This window comes from Camelus ferus, chromosome 4 (genome assembly GCF_009834535.1).
Source record: "Camelus ferus isolate YT-003-E chromosome 4, BCGSAC_Cfer_1.0, whole genome shotgun sequence".
In the NCBI taxonomy this organism is placed as follows: Eukaryota; Metazoa; Chordata; class Mammalia; order Artiodactyla; family Camelidae; genus Camelus; species Camelus ferus.
The window spans coordinates 56,265,926-56,285,557 of record NC_045699.1 but is presented as its reverse complement, the minus strand read 5'-3'; the positions used below and the strand labels follow the sequence as shown (position 1 = coordinate 56,285,557).

Below are 19,632 nucleotides of genomic sequence, written 5' to 3'. Positions count from 1 at the left end.
ATCATTTCCTTCTCTCCCTTTCAAAAAAATTCAACCATCCTCTCTGAAGAATTCCTGAACTAAACTTATCAAACTCTGAATCATTCCAACATTTATTTCCTTGCTCTCTGCATGTACTGTTTGGCACTGCTGGCATGAAACATGGTGCTGGAAGGGAAAGACAATTGACATATCCATTTTCCACAGCAAGTTTATGCTCCTTGATTTTTCACTTGAATTTATCTGAATAGGTCTTGAAATATCTCTGGCTTAATGATCCACAGGTTGTCCATATGAAAAGATATGAACAACTTACTGAAATACTGACAATTAAGAGAGCTCTCCTTATTTGGCTATGTTAGGAGAAGAAGAAAGTATGGCTGGTAAGAAAGCTTTATTGCAAAAGGCAGCTATGGAGATAAAATCAGACCTTGCTTATAGTCAGATTAGGCTGAATACACATTCTAGGACAAAAGAAAGTCTCAATAAAAAATGTTTTAAAAGTAGAAACTGTACAGGTAACATTCATTCTTCTAATCGCCCTTGGGTCAAAGAGAAAATAAAAACTGAACTAGAGATTAAAAATATTACACATCAAAATGTGGGAGAAGTTGCTAAATACACTCCAATAATATCATAGTCTTGAATGACTTTGATAGAAAGCTTTATTGAAAACAAGCAAAAATTATTCAACCCAAAAGGCCAGAAAAAGTAAACCAAATTCAAAAATAGTAGAGTGAATCAAAAATAAAATGTGAATGAATGAACTGGAAAATATATAAATTGGGATAGATAAAAAATGAAAATACGTAATCTTTGAAAAGACCTACAAAGTTGACAAACTCCTTGTATATCTGACAGAGAGAAAGAAAGAAGAGGAAAGGAAATATACATATAAGCAATATTAGGAATGAGAAAGACTACAACCATAGAAAATGAACAGAGAATATGAAAGAATATCATAAACTTTATGCATATTAATCAGAAAATCTAAATAACCTGAACAATTTCCTAGCAAAATATAAATTATCAAGGTTGGTTCAGTAAGAAGTAAGAGATCTGAATAGCCCCAAACAAGAAAAGAGAATGAAATGATTGTCAAAGATGTGTATCACTCATAAGGAGATGGCTTTATGGAGTCATTTCAGTTTTTCTTTTGTATTTAAACAGTTTGGGAGCATAGGAAAAAAGAAGCATTCTACAGATATTATACCGAAAAACAAAGTATATCAATATAAATGTAAGTGTCCCTAAGTAGAATACCGGTAATTTTCGGTTTGCACAGCACCATGTTAAACAAAATGTGTACACATTAGAACAATGCAAGTGAGGACATGGCTCTGATATGCACAAGTAGCAGTTAACATGGTACCAGCAAAACAAGGGCTGCCTATATTAGCACATCAAATTCAGGACGGCAGGAAAGCAATGTACACCTAAGACCAGTAAGGATTATTGCAGAGTGTAAGGAGATTCAATCTTAATAAAATACTTTAATATAACTGACTTATTCATATATTAAGGAGAAATAAAGTGCACTTGATAATTACTAAAAAATTATTTGAAAGAATGTGATATCTATCTTAAATTTTAAAACATTCAAATTTAACTTAGATTGGAAGAAAAAAAATCCTCTTACTGTGATGAAGAGTAATTTACAGACATGAACTATAAAAATTATACCCAAGATGAAAACATTAGAATCTTTTTTATGAAGTCAGGAATAGGATGAGAATGCTGAATATTATTGCTATTATATAATACTGCTCTGGAGATTCTGGCCAACCAAGTAAGACAAGAAAAATAAATTATACACACATACACACGTATGTATATGTGTACACAGGAAAAGAAAATGACAAAATATAATTGTTTTCTGATAATCAGATTGTTGGTGTAAGTCCAAGAGATTCAGCTGAAAAGCCATCAGGAAGAGTAGAGTAACTGCATAATAAAATATAAAAAACAATAGCTTTCGTACATACCAGTAAAAGACCAGTTAAAATAACTTCTCAATAACACCCCAGTAACACCCAAACTCAGCTGGCTTCAGATTTTTATGTTGTGAATTGCAACTCCCTACTTGCAGATCTCTTTGTATTAGTTATGGCTACAGGAGATGGACCAAACTTGAGCAAAGCAAAGGGGGATGTCAGAATTAGCAGAGTTCAAGGCCACCAGGACTCTCATCTCTGCTTCTCTATACAGAGCAGCTTTCTTTGTGTAGCTTAAAACATAGGCACCTAGCACTCCCCTAGGATTATATCTTACAGCTTCAGGTATCGGCAAGAGTCCAACTGTCATTTTCAGTAGAAAAAAATATATAAAGGAAGGATTTTGACTGGTCCACTCCTGATCCAAACAACTGACCCAAAAGTGGGCCACTGTATTAACATAATGGCTTCTGCAGTAACCATGGGGATTGTAGGAGAGGAATGGTTCCTAAATAAGTGGTGCTGAGCAGAAAATCGTATTCCCTTAGTATTTAAAAACAAAACAAAACAAAACAAAACAAAACAAAACAAAACAAAACAGCTAACTTCTGATAGCTTCCTGTTGTACTTAGGACAAATTCCAAACTGTTTATCTTGTATGCAAGTCTTCACAATCTGCCTCCCCCTTGGCAAAGACAACCACAACAATCTTTCCCTTATTCCTATATCCCTCTGCTCCGCCCCTCAAGAAGTAGAATCTATATTCCCACCCTTGGAATCTGTACTGGCCATGGATTAATTTGGCCAATAGGATGGAGTAGAAATAACAATATGTGAATTCCAAACCTAGGCTTCAAGGGATTCTGCTTTCACACTATAGGTTCTTACAGGTTCTGCTTCCGTCATCATAGTACATGATGTTGCCATGTAAGAAGGCCAGTTAGACCTCAGGAACATGTGACTCAGAGACTAGCTGCCTCCCATCTAATATACAGATGACCACACTCGCATGAGTATCCCAAGTGAGACCGGTAGAAGAACCACTCAGCTAAGAAAAATCCATATAATCATGAGCAAATAAAATGAATGTTGTATTAAGCCACTAGGTTTTTGGATGATTTGTTATGCAGCAACAGGTAACTGATACACCCTATTTCTCTATGCTAACTCTGTTCTCTTTATACTCTGCTTTCCAGCCTCACTGAAATTTGTGTCATCCATAGAAACCACAAGTCTCTTCCATGCTTCCAAGTCTTTGCATATGCTACTTCCTCTACCTGGAATGTTTTTTCTTCTGATCTTACCTATTTGGAAAACCTCTATTCATTATTTCAGATCGAGCTCCAATTCTGCTGTCTACACAGAGGCTTCTCACCTTCCCTAAGCAAATCACTCTCTCACGTGGGATCCCACAGCACTTAATTTAAATTTTATTATGGCCCTCTCCATATTGCACAGCCTTTTATCTGTCTCTCAAAGTGGACTGAAAGCTTCCTGAAGGCAAGAACTACATCTCATACATGACTGGGTCTTCATGTTGAAGACCCAACCAGAAGGCTTCAAATGTATTTTTGATATTCAATGACCTGATAAACGTGGATTAAAGCAATGAATTAACCTTGGAGTTAGGAGAACCAAGCTGTCTTAGGGTGCAGAACATTTCTCTTGATTTATAGCACAAGTTTCAAAGAAAAAAATCACAGCAAAGCAATCCCTGGAGAAATGTTAAGCACAAAATTTATACTGTTTGCACAAAAGAAACTGTTCATTCTGGCCCATGTTGGCTGCCATCTTAGTTTTCTCAGACTGAATTTTAGTTGGTGATTATTCTTCCAGGGAGGGTCTTCAATTTGTTATGAAGACATTACAAGAAACTATTTTTCCTTCATGAGCCACTGTGAATAAATTTACCACGTTAAATTCACCAGGGATTACAAGCTTGGCTTCTGTGATGTGAAAATGATCAAAGATAAGTAAGACTTTACATATGGGGTCGATGACTCCAGATGGGAAAGAAAGTATAAGAAAAAGACTAATTTTGCTTGGCAAATCCCAAAGTTCTGGATCTACTTAGTAATCTTTGAAACTTGAAAGAGTTGTAAGACAAGTAAAACCAAGAATTACTTTTGGAGAATGCCTCAAACTCCCCTTTGTGATAATCTTGTTTAGGGGATGAAGAAAGTGGAGAAAATGTTTGTGAACTACAAGTACTCTATTAGGAAAACAAACTGAATCTTGAAGTAACCATTGCTGACAATAAAAATGACTTCATTTTTGTAGTTACCAAATTTTTCTTTATTGAGAAAGATAGGTATTGAACTCCAAGATGCTCCATTTTTTGAATGAGGCTAAGAAATATATAAATCAATGAGACAGAAACCTTGAGGGAGATGCATCAGGGAGGATTAGGTCACGCTTGTGAAGAAAAAAAATACTAAGGGGAACAAATAGTAGATCACACAGAGTGATCAGAGTGTAAGACTGGCAGTGTACACTCTGCTTATTTAGATGACATTTTGAGGTCTGATTTGACTTCTTCTTTCCTCTTTGGGAAAAACTAAACTTGAGGTTTGACCTAGAGGTGGAATTGCTGGGTGATAGAGTAACTCTATGTTTAACTTTTGGGGAATGGCTAGACTTTCCAAAGCAGCTGCATCACTTTACATTCCCACCAGAGTGTATGAGGGTTTTAGTTTCTCCACATCTTCATCAACACTTGTTATTGTCTGTTTTTTTTTTTTTAATTATTATTCTAGTCTTTCTACCGAATGTAAAGTAGAATCTCAGGTGGTTTTGATTTGCATTTCCCTGATGTCTAATGAAGCTGAGCATCTTTTCCCATGCTTATCTTCTTCGTAATAACTGTTTAATGTCCTTGTCTGCTAATTCTAAAACCTGTGTCAGTTCTGGGTTGGTTTTGATTGATTTGTTCTTTAAGTGATACACTTTCTTGCTTCTTTGCTTGTGTGATAATTTTTGTTTAGTTGCCAGACATTGCAAGTTTTATTCTTGGGTTCTGGATATTCTTATACTCCTAAATAATCTTAAGGTTTCTTCTGGACATAGTGCAGTTACTTGAAAACTGTTTGATCCTTTGGGTCTTGTGCTTTTTTAAAAAACTGAGATATGATTAACATATACTATTACATTAGTTAACAGGTTTGTGACATAATGATTTGATATCTGTATATATTGCAAAATGATCACCACAGTAAGTCTAGTCAACATCCATCACCACACACAATTAAAAAACTTCTTGTCTTATAATAACTTTTAAGATTTACTCTCTTAGCAGCTTTCAAATATACAGTACAGTATTATTAACTATAGTCACTAAGCTATACATTACACCCCCAGGCCTTTGACCACCTTCGCCCATTTCAACACCCCTCACCCCCAACCTCAAGCAACCATGAACCTGTTCTCTGTATCTATAAGGTTTTTTACGATTTTTTTTTTAGATTCTACATATAAGTGACTTTGTATGATATTTGTCTTTCTCTGTCTGACGTATTTCACTAAGCATGATACCCTCTAGATCCATCCATGTTGTTGTAAATGGCAAACTGTCCTTTTTTATGGCTGAATAATATTCGTGTGTGTGTGTGTACTATGCATTCTTTATCTGTTCATCCATCTATGGACACTTAGGTTGTTTCTATGTCTCAGATATTGTAAATAGTGCTGCAGTGATCAAAGGGGTATGTATATCTTTTCAACTTAGTGCTTTCATTTCTTTTACATAAAGGATATTGTACAGTATTTCTATTTTTAATTTTTTGAGGAACCTCCATACTTTTTCCATAGTGGATGCACCAATTTTCAGTCCTACCAACAGTACATAAGGGTTCCCCTTTCTGCTCATCCTCACCAACACTTGTTATCTCTTATCTTTTGATAACAGCCATTCTGACAGGTGTGAGGTGATAGCTCATTGGTTTTAATTTGCATTTCCCTGATGACTAGTGATATCCAGTACCTTTTCATGTACCTGGGTCTTGCTTTTAAGGTTTGTTGGGTGGGATTAGAGCAAAGCTCAGTCTATGGCTAATTGTTCTCCACACCTGATGCAAGACCTTTCTGAATACTCTACCCTATGAATCCTGAGGTTTTTCCAGTCTGACTGGTGGGAAGAGGTACTACTTCCAGTTCTGTGTGAGTGCCAGGTACTATTACCTCTAATTTTTTCAGGTTTTTTGGGGGCAGGGGCGTGGGGAGCAGCCTCAGATAGTTTCCTTACATGCAGATGTTGAGCAGTACTCAGCTGAATATTTCAGGGGGACTATCTTCGGTGCTCTCAGGCTCTTTCTGTGTAGCTCTTTACTTTCAAATATTCTGCTATGACAATTCTAGCCACCTGGGTCTCTCTAGACTCAGCTCCATTTCCTCAACTCAGCAAGCCTCCTGGGCTCTGCCTGCATGCTCCCCTGCTGCACTACAGCCCAGTGGACTCTCTCAAGGCAGTGAGCTGGGCATGTGTAAGGCTCACTGTGCTTCCCATCTCTCAAAGATCACTGTCCTTCTTTGTGTGTTATACAGTACCTTGCAAAACATTATTTATATCATTTGTCTGTATTTTGGTTGTTTCCAGCAGGAGGGTAAACCTGGCCCTCCAAATTGTCTAGAAATGAAAGACTTGACTGATTTTTCTCCTAGGTATGGTTTGTGTGTTCCCACTTCTTCCTATATATAGTAATATTTGATTGGATGCTGGATATTGTAAATTTTACATTATTAAATTCTGGATTTGTCATACCTTTTCAATGAATGGTGTTAAGTTCTTTCTAGTATTCTCATGTCCTCAGCCTCCCTGAGCTCTGATTTCTGTCTCCCCTCAACTCAGCAAGATTGCCAGGCTCAGTTTAGGTTCCCTACCCTTCACTGCAGTTGAGAAACTGCCTCCAGGTAGAACACCTGAGAGATGGTAGCACTCATCTTAGGGATCAAGTCCTGTGCTGCCTGTTCTGTAGAAGAGTGGTTTCATATATTGTGCCCAGTTTTCTAGTTGTTACAGCAGGAGGGTAATTCTTGGGCCCTCCTTTTTCTCATGGTCACAAATGGAAATTTCTATTTATTCTCAAATCTGCTGGGTCATTTTGATTAGTGTGCTGTTGCTTGTTCATTTTTATTCTTCTCATTCTTTCAATGAATGTTTCATACATACTTAGTCTATAATCTACTACCTAAAGTCCCTGGTGTCTAAATCTATTCCTTGTTGTTTCTATTCAGCCTCATTCATGGCGATTTATTTCCTTAAGTGGTTTGTTAATTTTTTTTTTTTTAATGAGCACATATTTCATTGATCTTAGTCTGTGAAAAACCTGGGTACCTACATTTTGGATGTTTCCCTTCAAAGATTATTAGCACATGACTCTGCAAGGAGCCAGGGTATGCTACTGACCTAGAACTTCTTTAGATCCTTTCAGGGTACTCTCCTCAATCAAGGATTCTTCAGTTTAGCTCCCTTGTCTCTTCCCTTCCCTAATGATATTATCAACATAAGTCCTCAGGGAGAGCCCTGTCTTTCATACGTGCTTACTGCTCACATTGCTCCAGTTTCAGCGGTCATTTTTGGCCCTGTGGATGGCTCCCTTTCTTTCTGTACATACAGTAGATAGGCCCCTCACGGCATCTAGTGCACCATGTTGCCAGAAGTAGAAACCTATTTCATCTTCTGTTAGTGCCCTAGACACATCACCCAAACTTGGAGATGTCACCTGCCCTTGGTGACCATTATGACTTTTATTTGCAATAAGTTTAAATCTATACTTCCAGCTTTAACATTTCCCCTATGTTTGAAATCCCACATTCCCAAATGCTTATCCAACATATCTATCTGGTAGACATCTCTATGATGGAGACTCAATATATCCAAGTCTAAATACAGTATTTTTCTGTTCTGTCTCTACCTGTCCAAGAATTTTTTCTTCTGTTCACAAACCTCCAACATTTCAAGTTGCAAGAAATTTTAAGGGCTCACTTTACAACTGGGGAAATTAAGGACCAAGAAGAGTAAATAAATTTTTGCTCATTACCTCCAGTTAATTTCTCTAAAATACCACTTTTCTTATGTTCCTTCCTGTTCAAAAAAGCTCAGTGTTTCCCTTTCCTCCAAACCTTAAGATACTTGCAGATCTTACCGTCAGAGTGTTCTCCCTATTATGATAGTCCCTTCTCTGTGGCCCCTGCAATAATCCTTCAAATAAAGTCTCTCCTTACAAACAAAAACAAGACAAAATGAAACTTCAATGGTTTCACAATGTTCACAAGAGTTTAGCTTGGCATTGAAGGGTTATCAAGATCTAGTCCACTGTTCTCATATATGAAGCTTCTGCTGCAGGCAAATGAGTCTACTCTAAATTTTACTCTTTCTTATAGTGACTCAGCCTAGAAGACTCTTGGTTTCAACCAATTTTGTTGAAATTCTGCCTCAAAATAAGGTTTTAAAATCAATTCCTTCGCTAGTCTCACCAAACTGAAATTAATTTATCCATTTGAATTTTTTGGCATTTCTGATCTGTAAATTTATAGAACACTTATCAAATTCTGTCTTGTACTGCAGATATTCTTTCTTTCTTTCTTTCTTTCTTTTTATTTTTTGGTCCTTCAAAGTTTTCTCAGGCAGAAAGCACCTGTTCTGTGTTCCCCACAGTGCTTAGCACATTGCCTGGCACACGGAAGCTCAGTGAAGTTGGCTGGAAGAAAAAGTAAACTTAAGAGTTTCTTACCTTGGTGATGTCTGTGTGATCTTTGAGCCCATTGGTCATGCACCAATATCGCCACACATTCAGGGCATACCTAGTGGCTTTAGTAGTATTTGGGCTTACTGCACTGGTACACAGATCATTCAAGTCATCATTCATATTAAACACAGGAAATTTGTTGAGCTTAGTAGAATAGGCTAGAAACAAAAACAATAAAAGGCATTAAAATAACTTGCCATTCCTTTTTTAGAGAATTACATCTTTGGATCATGTTAAATAACAGGAAACTCCTAACAGACACTTTAAGAAAATGAAATTTCTATCATGTATACACATATTAGAATAAATACAGTAGGGAACAATATTTCTAGCTTGAAATCAATGCAGTAACCTTACATTTAATCCCAACAATTTTCCCATATATACCAAGTGATGTCCTAATGCAGGCATTCCAATAACATAAGGAAAAAAAAATGCAAAAAAAGAATGTTCTATCTAAAATATTCACTGGAAAAAAAGTAACATTTCTATCAAAAACAAAAACAAAAAGATAGAAAAAAAGGAAGACAAGTTATACATCCTTTCTCTTTACCCTTAGCACACGAAGAGCTGTTATTTCCCTGTAATATATAGTCTCAAGTGTCTTGTGTGTCATCCTAGGCAGCTTTGAATTAAATGGTATTAGCATATTTCTTTAATTCTTTCCACAGGTTAATAAAGAGAGAGAGATTTCAACCCTTACTCCCCAACCTATCAGCTAGCTGAGAGTCAGAATGAGAGGTCAAGTGAGATTATATCAGGGCAAAACGAGGGGATTCTCCAGAGAGGCTCACGTTGTTTCAGAGGAGAGCAAACAGATTTTAAATTGCAACTGCCAAATTACTTCAGACGAAGACTGCCCTTCTTCAATGTGTCCACCTTAAGTACTGGTTGCCAAAGAGATAACCAAGTCCACAACCATTAGCTGGCCTTTCTTCATACTCTGTGATCTACTAAAACCAGGCTTTAACTATTCAAACTGTTGTCTTTGGATAGGAAATAAAATCAAGGTAAACCACCTCAAAATAAAAACAATGCCAACCTGTACTTGATCTAATGGTTCTGACCCTCTCTGGAATGTTTCAGTATTCAAACAAGGCACAAAAAGGCTGAGAAACAGCAAAGTGGAAAGCTAACACAATTACCAAGGTGATCTGCAGATTGGTTTCATCTACCTGATTTCACCTGTCTCTGCTCCCACTGGGAAACACTAAACCCCCAGCCTCCTGCTGTTCCCCAGCATCTGCCTGTACCCAGGGCACCCATACCACACTTGCCCTGTACTTAACCGGAAAATCTCCTGTGGTCTTTGTGCCAAATACTTTTTTTTTTCAATTCCAGTTCTAATTCCATTGCAAACTCACATCTACATGATCCTTCCCCACACTAACCCAGCTCTTTTATTCTCTCTTTCAGTATGTGTCCCACATTTATTATTCCTTAGAACTAATGATCTAATTGCACCCAGAAGACCTCTCCATTGGTTTGTATGCTCCTTAAGACTGTGTCTTCACCCTTTGTCTACTTCGAACTGCTGAACACAATCTGCTTTAATAAATCCTTATAGCAAGAGAGAAATAAACAATGCTAGAAATGCTTTCTAAAGCAACAGAGTCATGTAGGCAAATATCTCTCACTAACCTCCTAAACTGAGATAAGTCGTATTATTTCTGGGACTTGCTTGATATGAATGAGAGGATTCTAGTATAAAATTTACTATTATTGCATCTGGCACTAATTGAATGCTTATTATATATGCTGAGCGTTCTATAAATTATCTGTAATCTCTAAGCAAACCTACTGTTATACCTCTTTTACAGGTAAGCAAACTGAACCTCATACATTTAGTAACTTTATACATCACTCATCCAATATTTGCCAAGGTACTCTCTCTGTACCAAGCACTGTGCTGTTGCAAGTCATGGAGCTGGCAAGTGCGAGAGCCAAGGTTTGCACCTGGGTCCTGCTGACTCTATGGGCCCTGGCCACTACAGCAAAGGAGTCAGGTACTCGAGGGATCAAGTACTTAGTAAGGAATACAACTTGTGCCTCTGAAAAATATCCTGCCCCCACCCCCAAATTTACTCAGATTAACCTTCAGTGAGAACTAAGTCTGCTTTATTTAAACAATCACTATAGTTTCACTATAGTTTTTTTTTCTCCTTGTTTGTAGGAAAATCATATAAGATCATTTGGAGGTGATGTTGTATGAGGTTGCAACTTAATTTCAAAATGGTTTAAAAAATATTCTCTGCAATGCACTTGCAATTTTTTTTGAGTCTGAGATTGTTTCAAATAATTTTAAATTATTAAAATACAATAATGAATTAAGAATTCAATAGCTAGGGTAACAAGCAAATGTAATATGCATAACATCACAGGGAAGATCTGTGAAATGAAAAAAGTCAATAGAAAGTATACAAATTGAAGCAGAAAGAGACAAGAATACAAAAAACACAGAAAAGAGCATAACAGATATATGAAACACAGTTATAAGGTCTAATATTTTTAAGTAGAACCTCAAAAAGAGAAGAGAGAATGGGGGAGAAGCAATATTTAAAGGATACTGGACAAGAATTTTCTAAAATAAAATACATCAATCTACAGATTCAAGAAGCTTTATGAACTAAGCAAAAATAAATAAAGGAAAAATGAAACCTAGGCACATCCTGGTGGGAATACTGAAAACCAAAGACAAGAAGAAAATTATTAAAAGAAACTGGAGGAAAAGGACACATTATCTTCAACAGAGCAACAATAGACTGATTTTTTTCAACCGAATTGATGGAAGACAGAAGACAGATGATATTATTGTGCTGAAAGAAAATTACTACAACTCAGAAATTTATACTAAGCAAAGCAGCCTTCAAAAATAAACATAAAGTACAGAGGTAGTCATACAAAATAATGAATGTGTTTGTTATCAGCAGTCAAATATTAAGTGATAATAGAGTTTTTCTTTATTAGGGAATGGAAATTACCTTGGGCAAAGGAAATGATCCAGGATGGAAGCATGTTAATATAGAAAAAACAAAGAATACTGGAAAGAGTGAATCTGTAGGTGAATCTAAATGAACATATAGCTGTTTAAAACAATACTAATGATGTCTTGTGGGGTTTTAAATATACGTAAAACTAACGTTCATTACATTAGCACAAAAGAGTTATGTAACTGAAGCTAGTGTTGAAAAGCCCTTGTGTTATCCAGAAAATGATGAAAATTCTAGTTTAAACTTTAACAATGCAATGATGCCTTTTTTAAACTCCATGGTAACCACTAAAAGAATAATAAAAGAATGTATAACATAAATTGATAGGAGAAAATGGAATAGAAAGACTTGCTTAATCAAAAACAAGGCACAAAGCATAGATGGGACAAAGAAAAATGTAAAATGATAGATTTAAACCTAAATGTATCAGTTATTATAGAATTAACATTCCAAAGATAAATCTGTCAAGGCAACCTACTGAATAGGAGAAAATATTTGCAAATTATATATCTAATAATGGGTTAACATCCAAAATGAAGAACTTATACAACTCAATGACAAAAAACCAACCAATCTAATTAAAAAATGGGCAGAGGATCTGAATAGACATTTTTCCAAAGAAGACATACAGATGGCCAACAGGCACATGAAAAGATGCTCAATATCACTAATGTAAATCAAAACCACAATGAGACATCACATTATGCCTGTTAGAATGGTGACTGTCAAAAAGACAAGAAATAACAAGTGTTGGCGAGGATGTGGAGGAAAGGGAACCATTGTGCAATGTTGGTGAGAATGCAAGTTGGTACAGCCACTACGGAAGAGTCTGGAGGTTCCTCAAAAAATTAAAAATACATCTACAGTATGATCTAGCAATTCTACTGGTGGGTATCTACTCAAAGAAAACAAAATGACTAATTTGAAAAGATATATACCCCTATGTTCAGTGCAGCGTTATTTACAATAGCCAAGATATGGAAACAACGTAAGTGTCCATCGATGGATGAATGGATAAAGATGGTGTGTGTGTGTGTGTGTGTGTGTGTGTGTGTATATAATACTAAGCCATAAAAAAGAGAAATATTGCCATTTGTGACAACATGGATGGACCTTGAGTATTATGCTAAGTGAAAAAAGTCTAAGAAAAATAAATACTGTACAATCTCACTTATATGTGGAATTTAAAAAGCAAAACAAACAAACAAAACAAAACAAAATGTAGGCTCACAGATACAGAATAGACTGGTGGTTGCCAGAAGGGAGGGAGGTGGGGGTGGTGCATGAAATGCATGAAGAGAATCAAGAAGTACAAAATTTCTGTTATAAAGTAAATAAGTCCTGGGGATGTAAATTATAGCACAGGGAATGTAGTCAATAATGTATTAACTTGGTATGAAGACAGATGATTGTGGTGATCATTTTGCAATGTATACAAATGTTGGATCACTGTATTGTACACCTGAAACTAATGTAAATATTGTATATCAACTATACCTCAATTAAAAAATGTTGTCAGTCTGGATAAAGAAACAAAACTCAGCTATATATGTTCCTTACACATAGCAATAAATAGAGTGTAAAAATTGAAAGGAAAAGGATGAAAAAAAGGTATGCCATTTGTCCAATAAAGAAAGGAAAGCTGGTATAGCTATACAATATTAGACAAGACAGATTTTAAGGCAAGAAGCATTCATTACTGGAAATACAGAGGGATGTTTTAAAATTCAACAGAAAAATACAACAATCCTAGATTTGTATGGACCTAATAACATAGCCTCAAAATATAAAAAGCAAAAATTAAAAGAATTTTAAAAAGAAACAGGCAAATCTACAACTAAGGTTTTAATACATCTTTTTCCGTAACTGACAGAACAAGCAGACAAAAAATTACATAGATTTGAACACTGCAAATACCAAACTGGACCTAACTGATATACAAAGAACAAACTTAACAACCGCAGAATACATTCTTTACAAAGGTACATGGTACTTTTTTAAAAAACTGAAATACAGTTGACATACAATATGATGTTAGTTTCAAGTGTACTACACAGTGATTTGACATTTGCATATATTATGAAATGATCACTACAATAAGTCTAATAATCATCTGTCTCCACACAAAGTAATTATTATAATGTTGACCATACTTCTTATGCTGTATATTACATCCCTGTGGCTTCTTTATTTTACAGCTGGAGGTTTGTACCTCTTAATCTCCCTCACCTATTTCACTCCACCCACCGACATCCTCCCCTCTGGAAACTACCCACTTGTTTTCTGTATCTATAAGACTGTTTTTGTTTTCTTTTGTTTGCTTTGTTTTTTAGATTCCACATATAAGTGAAATTATACTGTATTTGTCTTTTTCTGACTTATTTCACTTAGCATAGTACTCTCTAGATCCATCAATTTTGTAGTAAATGGCAATATTTCACAAGCCACTTTTACCAAAATAAAAATGCTAGGCCACAAAGCAAGTCTCAACATTTCAAAGGATTAAGTCATTCAGAATATCAGTAGAATTAAAATAGAAATCAATTACAAAAAGATAACTTTTGATAATTACACAATAGTATACTTCTCAGTGGAATAAAAAATAAATAAACCCTTGGTGGAAGAAAAAATCAATGGGAATAAGAAAATATTTCAAACTGAGTACTAATGAGAATACCCACATGTCAACATTGTGGCATGCAGTTACTTCAGTGTCTATAGAGAAAATGATAGCATTAAATTCAGAAGAAAGGTTGAATATCAACTACACCGTGAAATTATAAAAAGAACAAGTATACCCCAAAAAATAAAAAGAAGGAAGCAGCACACATAAGAACAGAAATCAATGAAATAGGAAACACACTTACAATAAAAAAGTAACATCAAGAGATGGATTTGAAAGACTAACAAAATTAATAAACTATGAAGAAAAAAAGAAGAGAGGAGGCACAAATTATTACACCAGCAATGAAAAGGGAGTTAACACTACAGATCCTACAGACATTAAGGACAGTAAAAAGGTAACATGAACAGCTTGATGCCAATAAACCTGAAATTTTAGATAAAATGGACAAATGTCTAGAAAAGCCACAACTTACCAAAACCAAACAAGAAATACAAAATTTATATAGTCTTACACCCATTAAAGAAATTTAATCAATAATTTAAAATATCACACATACAAAGAAAACCTTCAGGTTCAGACGGATTCACCAGGAAGTACTTTTAATATCTAAGGAGCAAATGCAGTTGGCCGTTGAACACGGAAGGAGTTAGGGGTCCTGACCCAAGTGCAGTTGAACCTGAGTATAACAATAAACAGACCTGGAGAAAATAGTTATAGCACATAAAGTGACAGAGTTCATACGAAAAGTTTCTCCAAATAAAGTGGAAAAGATAACTCACTAGAAAACAGACCCAGAATATGACAGGCAATTATTCATAAACATACAAACAGCAAAAAGCATTAACAGTAATCAGACATTATCATCAAAACAAGATGTACTTCATTTATTAGACTGGCAAAAATACAAAAAGGTCCATATCTAAAGAATGTCTAAGGGATGGGGGAACTTGTGCAAGTATAGAAAAAATTTTGGAAAAATACACATTACACTTGTTAATAATTACTTCTGTGGGATTTTTAGGTTTTACAATATTAATATATTATTCTTGCAAATTATAAAAATCACTAGGACTTTGGAAATGTAGATGGAGGAAAAATAAATTAAATGTTCTTTTTATCTGACCTAGGAATTCTCTTTTAGAAATTTATCCTAAGGATTTAATCAGAGGTATGTATGTACACAAAAATGTATGCTCAAGGCAAATTTATAAAAGTGAAAAACTGGAAACAAACCCAATCCAATAAAGCACTGTAAAATAGATTTTGGTACTACTGTGCAATGAAAATTAATGTAGCCAAATAATAATCACACTTTTAAAGGCTAAGTATCTTTTACAAATGTAAAAAATAGTAAATATAGTTTACAAGTTTTGAAGTACATTTATGAATAAAAAATCCAAAATAAAATATGAAAATATTAAAAGTTGTTACTTATGGGTAGTAGGATTCCTTTTTTTATTATATTTATTAGTATTTGCCAAATATTCATAATGAATATTTATTGCCTTAACATTTAAAAACATAAATTTTAATAAAGAAAACGCTTTTTTAAAAACAATAGTTTGGTCTGAAAATGCCACCAAATTCAATATATTTTTTTAAACATTATCTTTCCAGATGATATATCACCAACGTTAAATATTTTATACATACTAGCCACTATTAGTCACTTAAAATCTTCTTAGGAAAGAGTATTATGAATACATAAATTAAAAATAAATACAGCTTTTTAAAAAAGAAAACATCTTCTGACTTGTACGCTAAATATTCCTCAGCTTGAATTCTAATATTCTTTCCCCTCCTCAGTGGTTAGAAACGCTTAACAAGGAATGCTTTGCTCAATATGCACTGACTATATCCTGGGGCTAATGCAGTGATCAGGACAATTTTTTCCCCCAAAAAACATGGTTAACTTGTCTTTTAAACTGTTTGTTTTAGCTACAGAAATCATCTGGCTTTGCAGAAAACCATTTATTAAATGAAGGAAGGCTGGTCATATCCAAATACAGTCAAAATACCGTGACTAAAACATGCTTTCATTATAGAGACATCACTAATGCTCATTAGTTGACTTTATTGGATTGTTTTTTTATTTCCGTTAAGTTTTAGGCTGTACCAACAAATACGGAAAACAAAAGAAAATCACACTACATTAGAGGCAAACATTGTCACGCAACAGGATAAGCCCTGGGACATAAAACTAGAATTTTATTTAGAGCACAGGTACACAGACAAATATAAAGCAAAAACAAGTGAGCTGATACAGATGAAAACATCTTGGTGTAAAAGATCAGTGGAGCAGCAAAATAAAAATGAAACCAACAGTGTATTCTTAATAACAAACATTCTATCATATTATTACAAATATCAACCGGCACAGGACTGGTTAACCAAGAATATCATAGTCACACATTTTAAATATTAACAGAAATTTCCTTCCATTTCAATTCACCTTTCTCCTCTTTCTTTCATACATTGTAACTGTCGCAGCTTAAAAAGAATTTTAAAACATGACTCGAGTGAGTAGGCACACATACTTTTTTAAATGTAAATCAGTTAAAAGGTAAGTGGCCAGAAAATGTATTTAAAATAACAACCTATCAAAGAAGGGGAAAGTAAATCCATTTTTTAACGAATAGTATTATACTGCTTCATAAAATTTCTTAAAGTATTAATTGTGTGTTTGTATTTCTAAACAGATGCCTAGTGTCAAATTATACTGACTAAACTGGTAAATCTACCTTTTTATTCCCAATTAACTTCTAAGTGGTAGAGTAAAAGCAATTTTAAAAGCATTCTTATAGAAAATATGGAAGAACTTATTTAAGTTGTACACAGCATTCATTCTACCAAATCACCAAAGTTCATCATTTTAACAGATAACTGAGTCACTATATATGATTTTGTTGAGTCCAAAATGCTTCTCACCAGTTTTCAGGCCTATGGGGTTACAGTTACATTTTCGGATTACAACGAAAAAGGTACAAACTATGGGGCTAATCTGGCAAATCTATGTCTAACTTCAGCAGTGAAAAATGTTTAAAGTCATGGTGGAAACAAACTGTAGAAATTAGAACCCTAATAAGTACATATGCATTATTTGATTAAAAAGTTGCCCTAGGCATAAAGGCGCCAGAACAGACATACAAAATGTACAGAAGGCCCAAAGAGGGTAATAAACCCAAGAACAGGATTGAAATATATGTGCCCACTGCAATCTAATAGAAACTGTTAATCACCAGGATGCAGCACGCCATAATCTTTGGTGTTCAAAATGCAAAAGGAATTCTAAGTACAAAGTCCTTGCCTGAAAATTCTCGATGCAGGAATCAAGAAATAACTTAGTGTCACTCTGGAAGACACTGGACAAGGGCAGAACTTCTTCAGAACATGTATAACTGAATTTCCTTTTATTGCTTTGTCACCTCCAAAGCCAATTCTGGAGGAAAGGCTCACGGTTAAAATATGCCTTTCTTTTCCTTTAAGCAAAGAAGTGGCAGGGGCCTTGATGAATTCATTTTAACATTCTTAGAGTCAAATCAGCAATTTCATAAGCAATGGTTCCAAATACAGCACTGGCTGTCGCCATGATCTGACAGTCACAGAGAAAGCCTCTGTGTAACTCAGGAGACTACCCCTTTACTACAAGAATCTCATAATTATAAACCCATTGAACAGACAGAATGAAACCCTGCATAGGTGAGGAGTTTTGGAATATTGGCGTGAAAAGGCTCTTAAGGAAATAGCCTTCTTTTCTCAACATTTTGACAGTTTCCCTTCCATTTTTAAGAGTACAAAGTATAATGAAATTTCCCCCATGCTGAATTTTAACAAAGTATAGTAGAATTAATCCACTGAAATAATGTTCTCTCTACTGTCAGAGTTTGTCTGGAATTGCTGGGGCAGGCTGGAAATACCAGGAAGCAAAGTAAAGACAGGTGGGCATGAAAAAATTCTGATGGTCATATGGCAACCAAATATGTTAAATAAGTCTATGCAAATACTGAATATTAAAGTTCATATCTGGGAACTCTGAGGTTTCTATGGTCCCTTATAAATAAAATGAACATAACTAAATATTCTTATTAAATGCAATTCAAACAATAAGCCATGATAACCAAAAACAGTAATGTTATGCACCTCATAGTACTGCTATTACATTGTTCAACATAAAGATACCCAGATGGAAGGGCAATTATGCTGCTACACTGTCATTCTATTGAATTTCTCAAATATCAGGGAAAAAAAAGATTTAAGGTGGGACGTACTAGAAAAGTTCAGAATTCTTGCTTTCCCTTTCAAGAGGTGGGGAAAGTACAGAAGAAAAGCTGACCTGGAATTATACATATGAAGCAAGATTTTGAGGTTGGCATCACTTGACGACTACACATTTCCTTCTGTAGAGGCCACTAAGTGCTGGCTCGAAATATTAAACAGCTAAGTACATACTTTCACAAGTCACACATACACATGGTTGACCGGCACAGCCTCCTAGCACAGTTTTTCAGTTACACTACAATAAGTGATAGCAGCAATGGTTAACAATTTCACATAAATACCACAAACACACATGTGGAAGAGCACCTACAACAACAACATGCATAATCTCAACAACGACAGCACTGACTATACACAATGCATAGAAATTGTAATGGTTTTTGGCAAGATTTTTTTTTTGTAACAAATACTTTATAAAACAAAAGTTCTTTTGTTATAAATGCTATTTAAAAAGTTGTAATATAATGGATTGTAGATATAAAAGTTCAGTTAGATAAAGTTAATCTGAGTGGATTAATACTAAAATGGACCTGCTACTTCATCCGGTATAAATAATCAATCATAAATTAATTTCTAGTGGAAGTAATACTAAGGTATTTGATATATAAAATTTAAGAATCACAGAAAGTAAACAGGCATAAAAATCACTTAAATACAGTATGCACAATTACTGTCAGGATTCTATATTGCTGATTCTTCCTACTTCTACTTACTACAAATAAATAAATTATGCCAAAGCATTTTCAAAACTCTTTGAAATGAATGTATAATGGTAAAACTTTCTAATTCCAGTGTAATACAAAGAATATTAGAGGTCTAGTAAAATTCAACACTCCATTCAAAAGACAATACCATTGTACCTTCTTTTTTTTAACACCCTAGAATTTCATCTTTCTTCTTCAACTATGACCTGGTAAATATAATTTGTAAAATAAAAAATTTGTGAGATTTAAAAAGTATTTATGCCTGAATTCCTTTTTAGAAGAGTAAGCAGGATGAAAATTTACAAATAGTTTGTATTTCTGTATCCTCCTGCTATAGGTTTCTTCATTAGTTCCCATTTTCTTTCTCCTTCCTATCTC

At 34.7% G+C, this 19,632-nt stretch overlaps 1 protein-coding gene across 3 annotated transcripts in view; it reads right to left on the bottom strand.

Annotated features, from left to right (window-relative positions):
- The window catches only part of KIAA1958 (KIAA1958 ortholog), a 120,592-nt gene that overhangs the window by 10,353 nt on the left and 90,607 nt on the right, over positions 1-19,632 (bottom strand). For 2 of the 3 annotated variants that reach the window (XM_032478207.1, XM_032478206.1), the window contains one exon: positions 8,642-8,814. In XM_032478207.1, coding sequence (XP_032334098.1) covers positions 8,642-8,814 — 173 coding nt within the window. Of the gene's footprint in view, positions 1-8,641; positions 8,815-19,632 lie in introns of those variants that run through there. The other variant, XM_032478205.1, reaches the window with a different exon arrangement.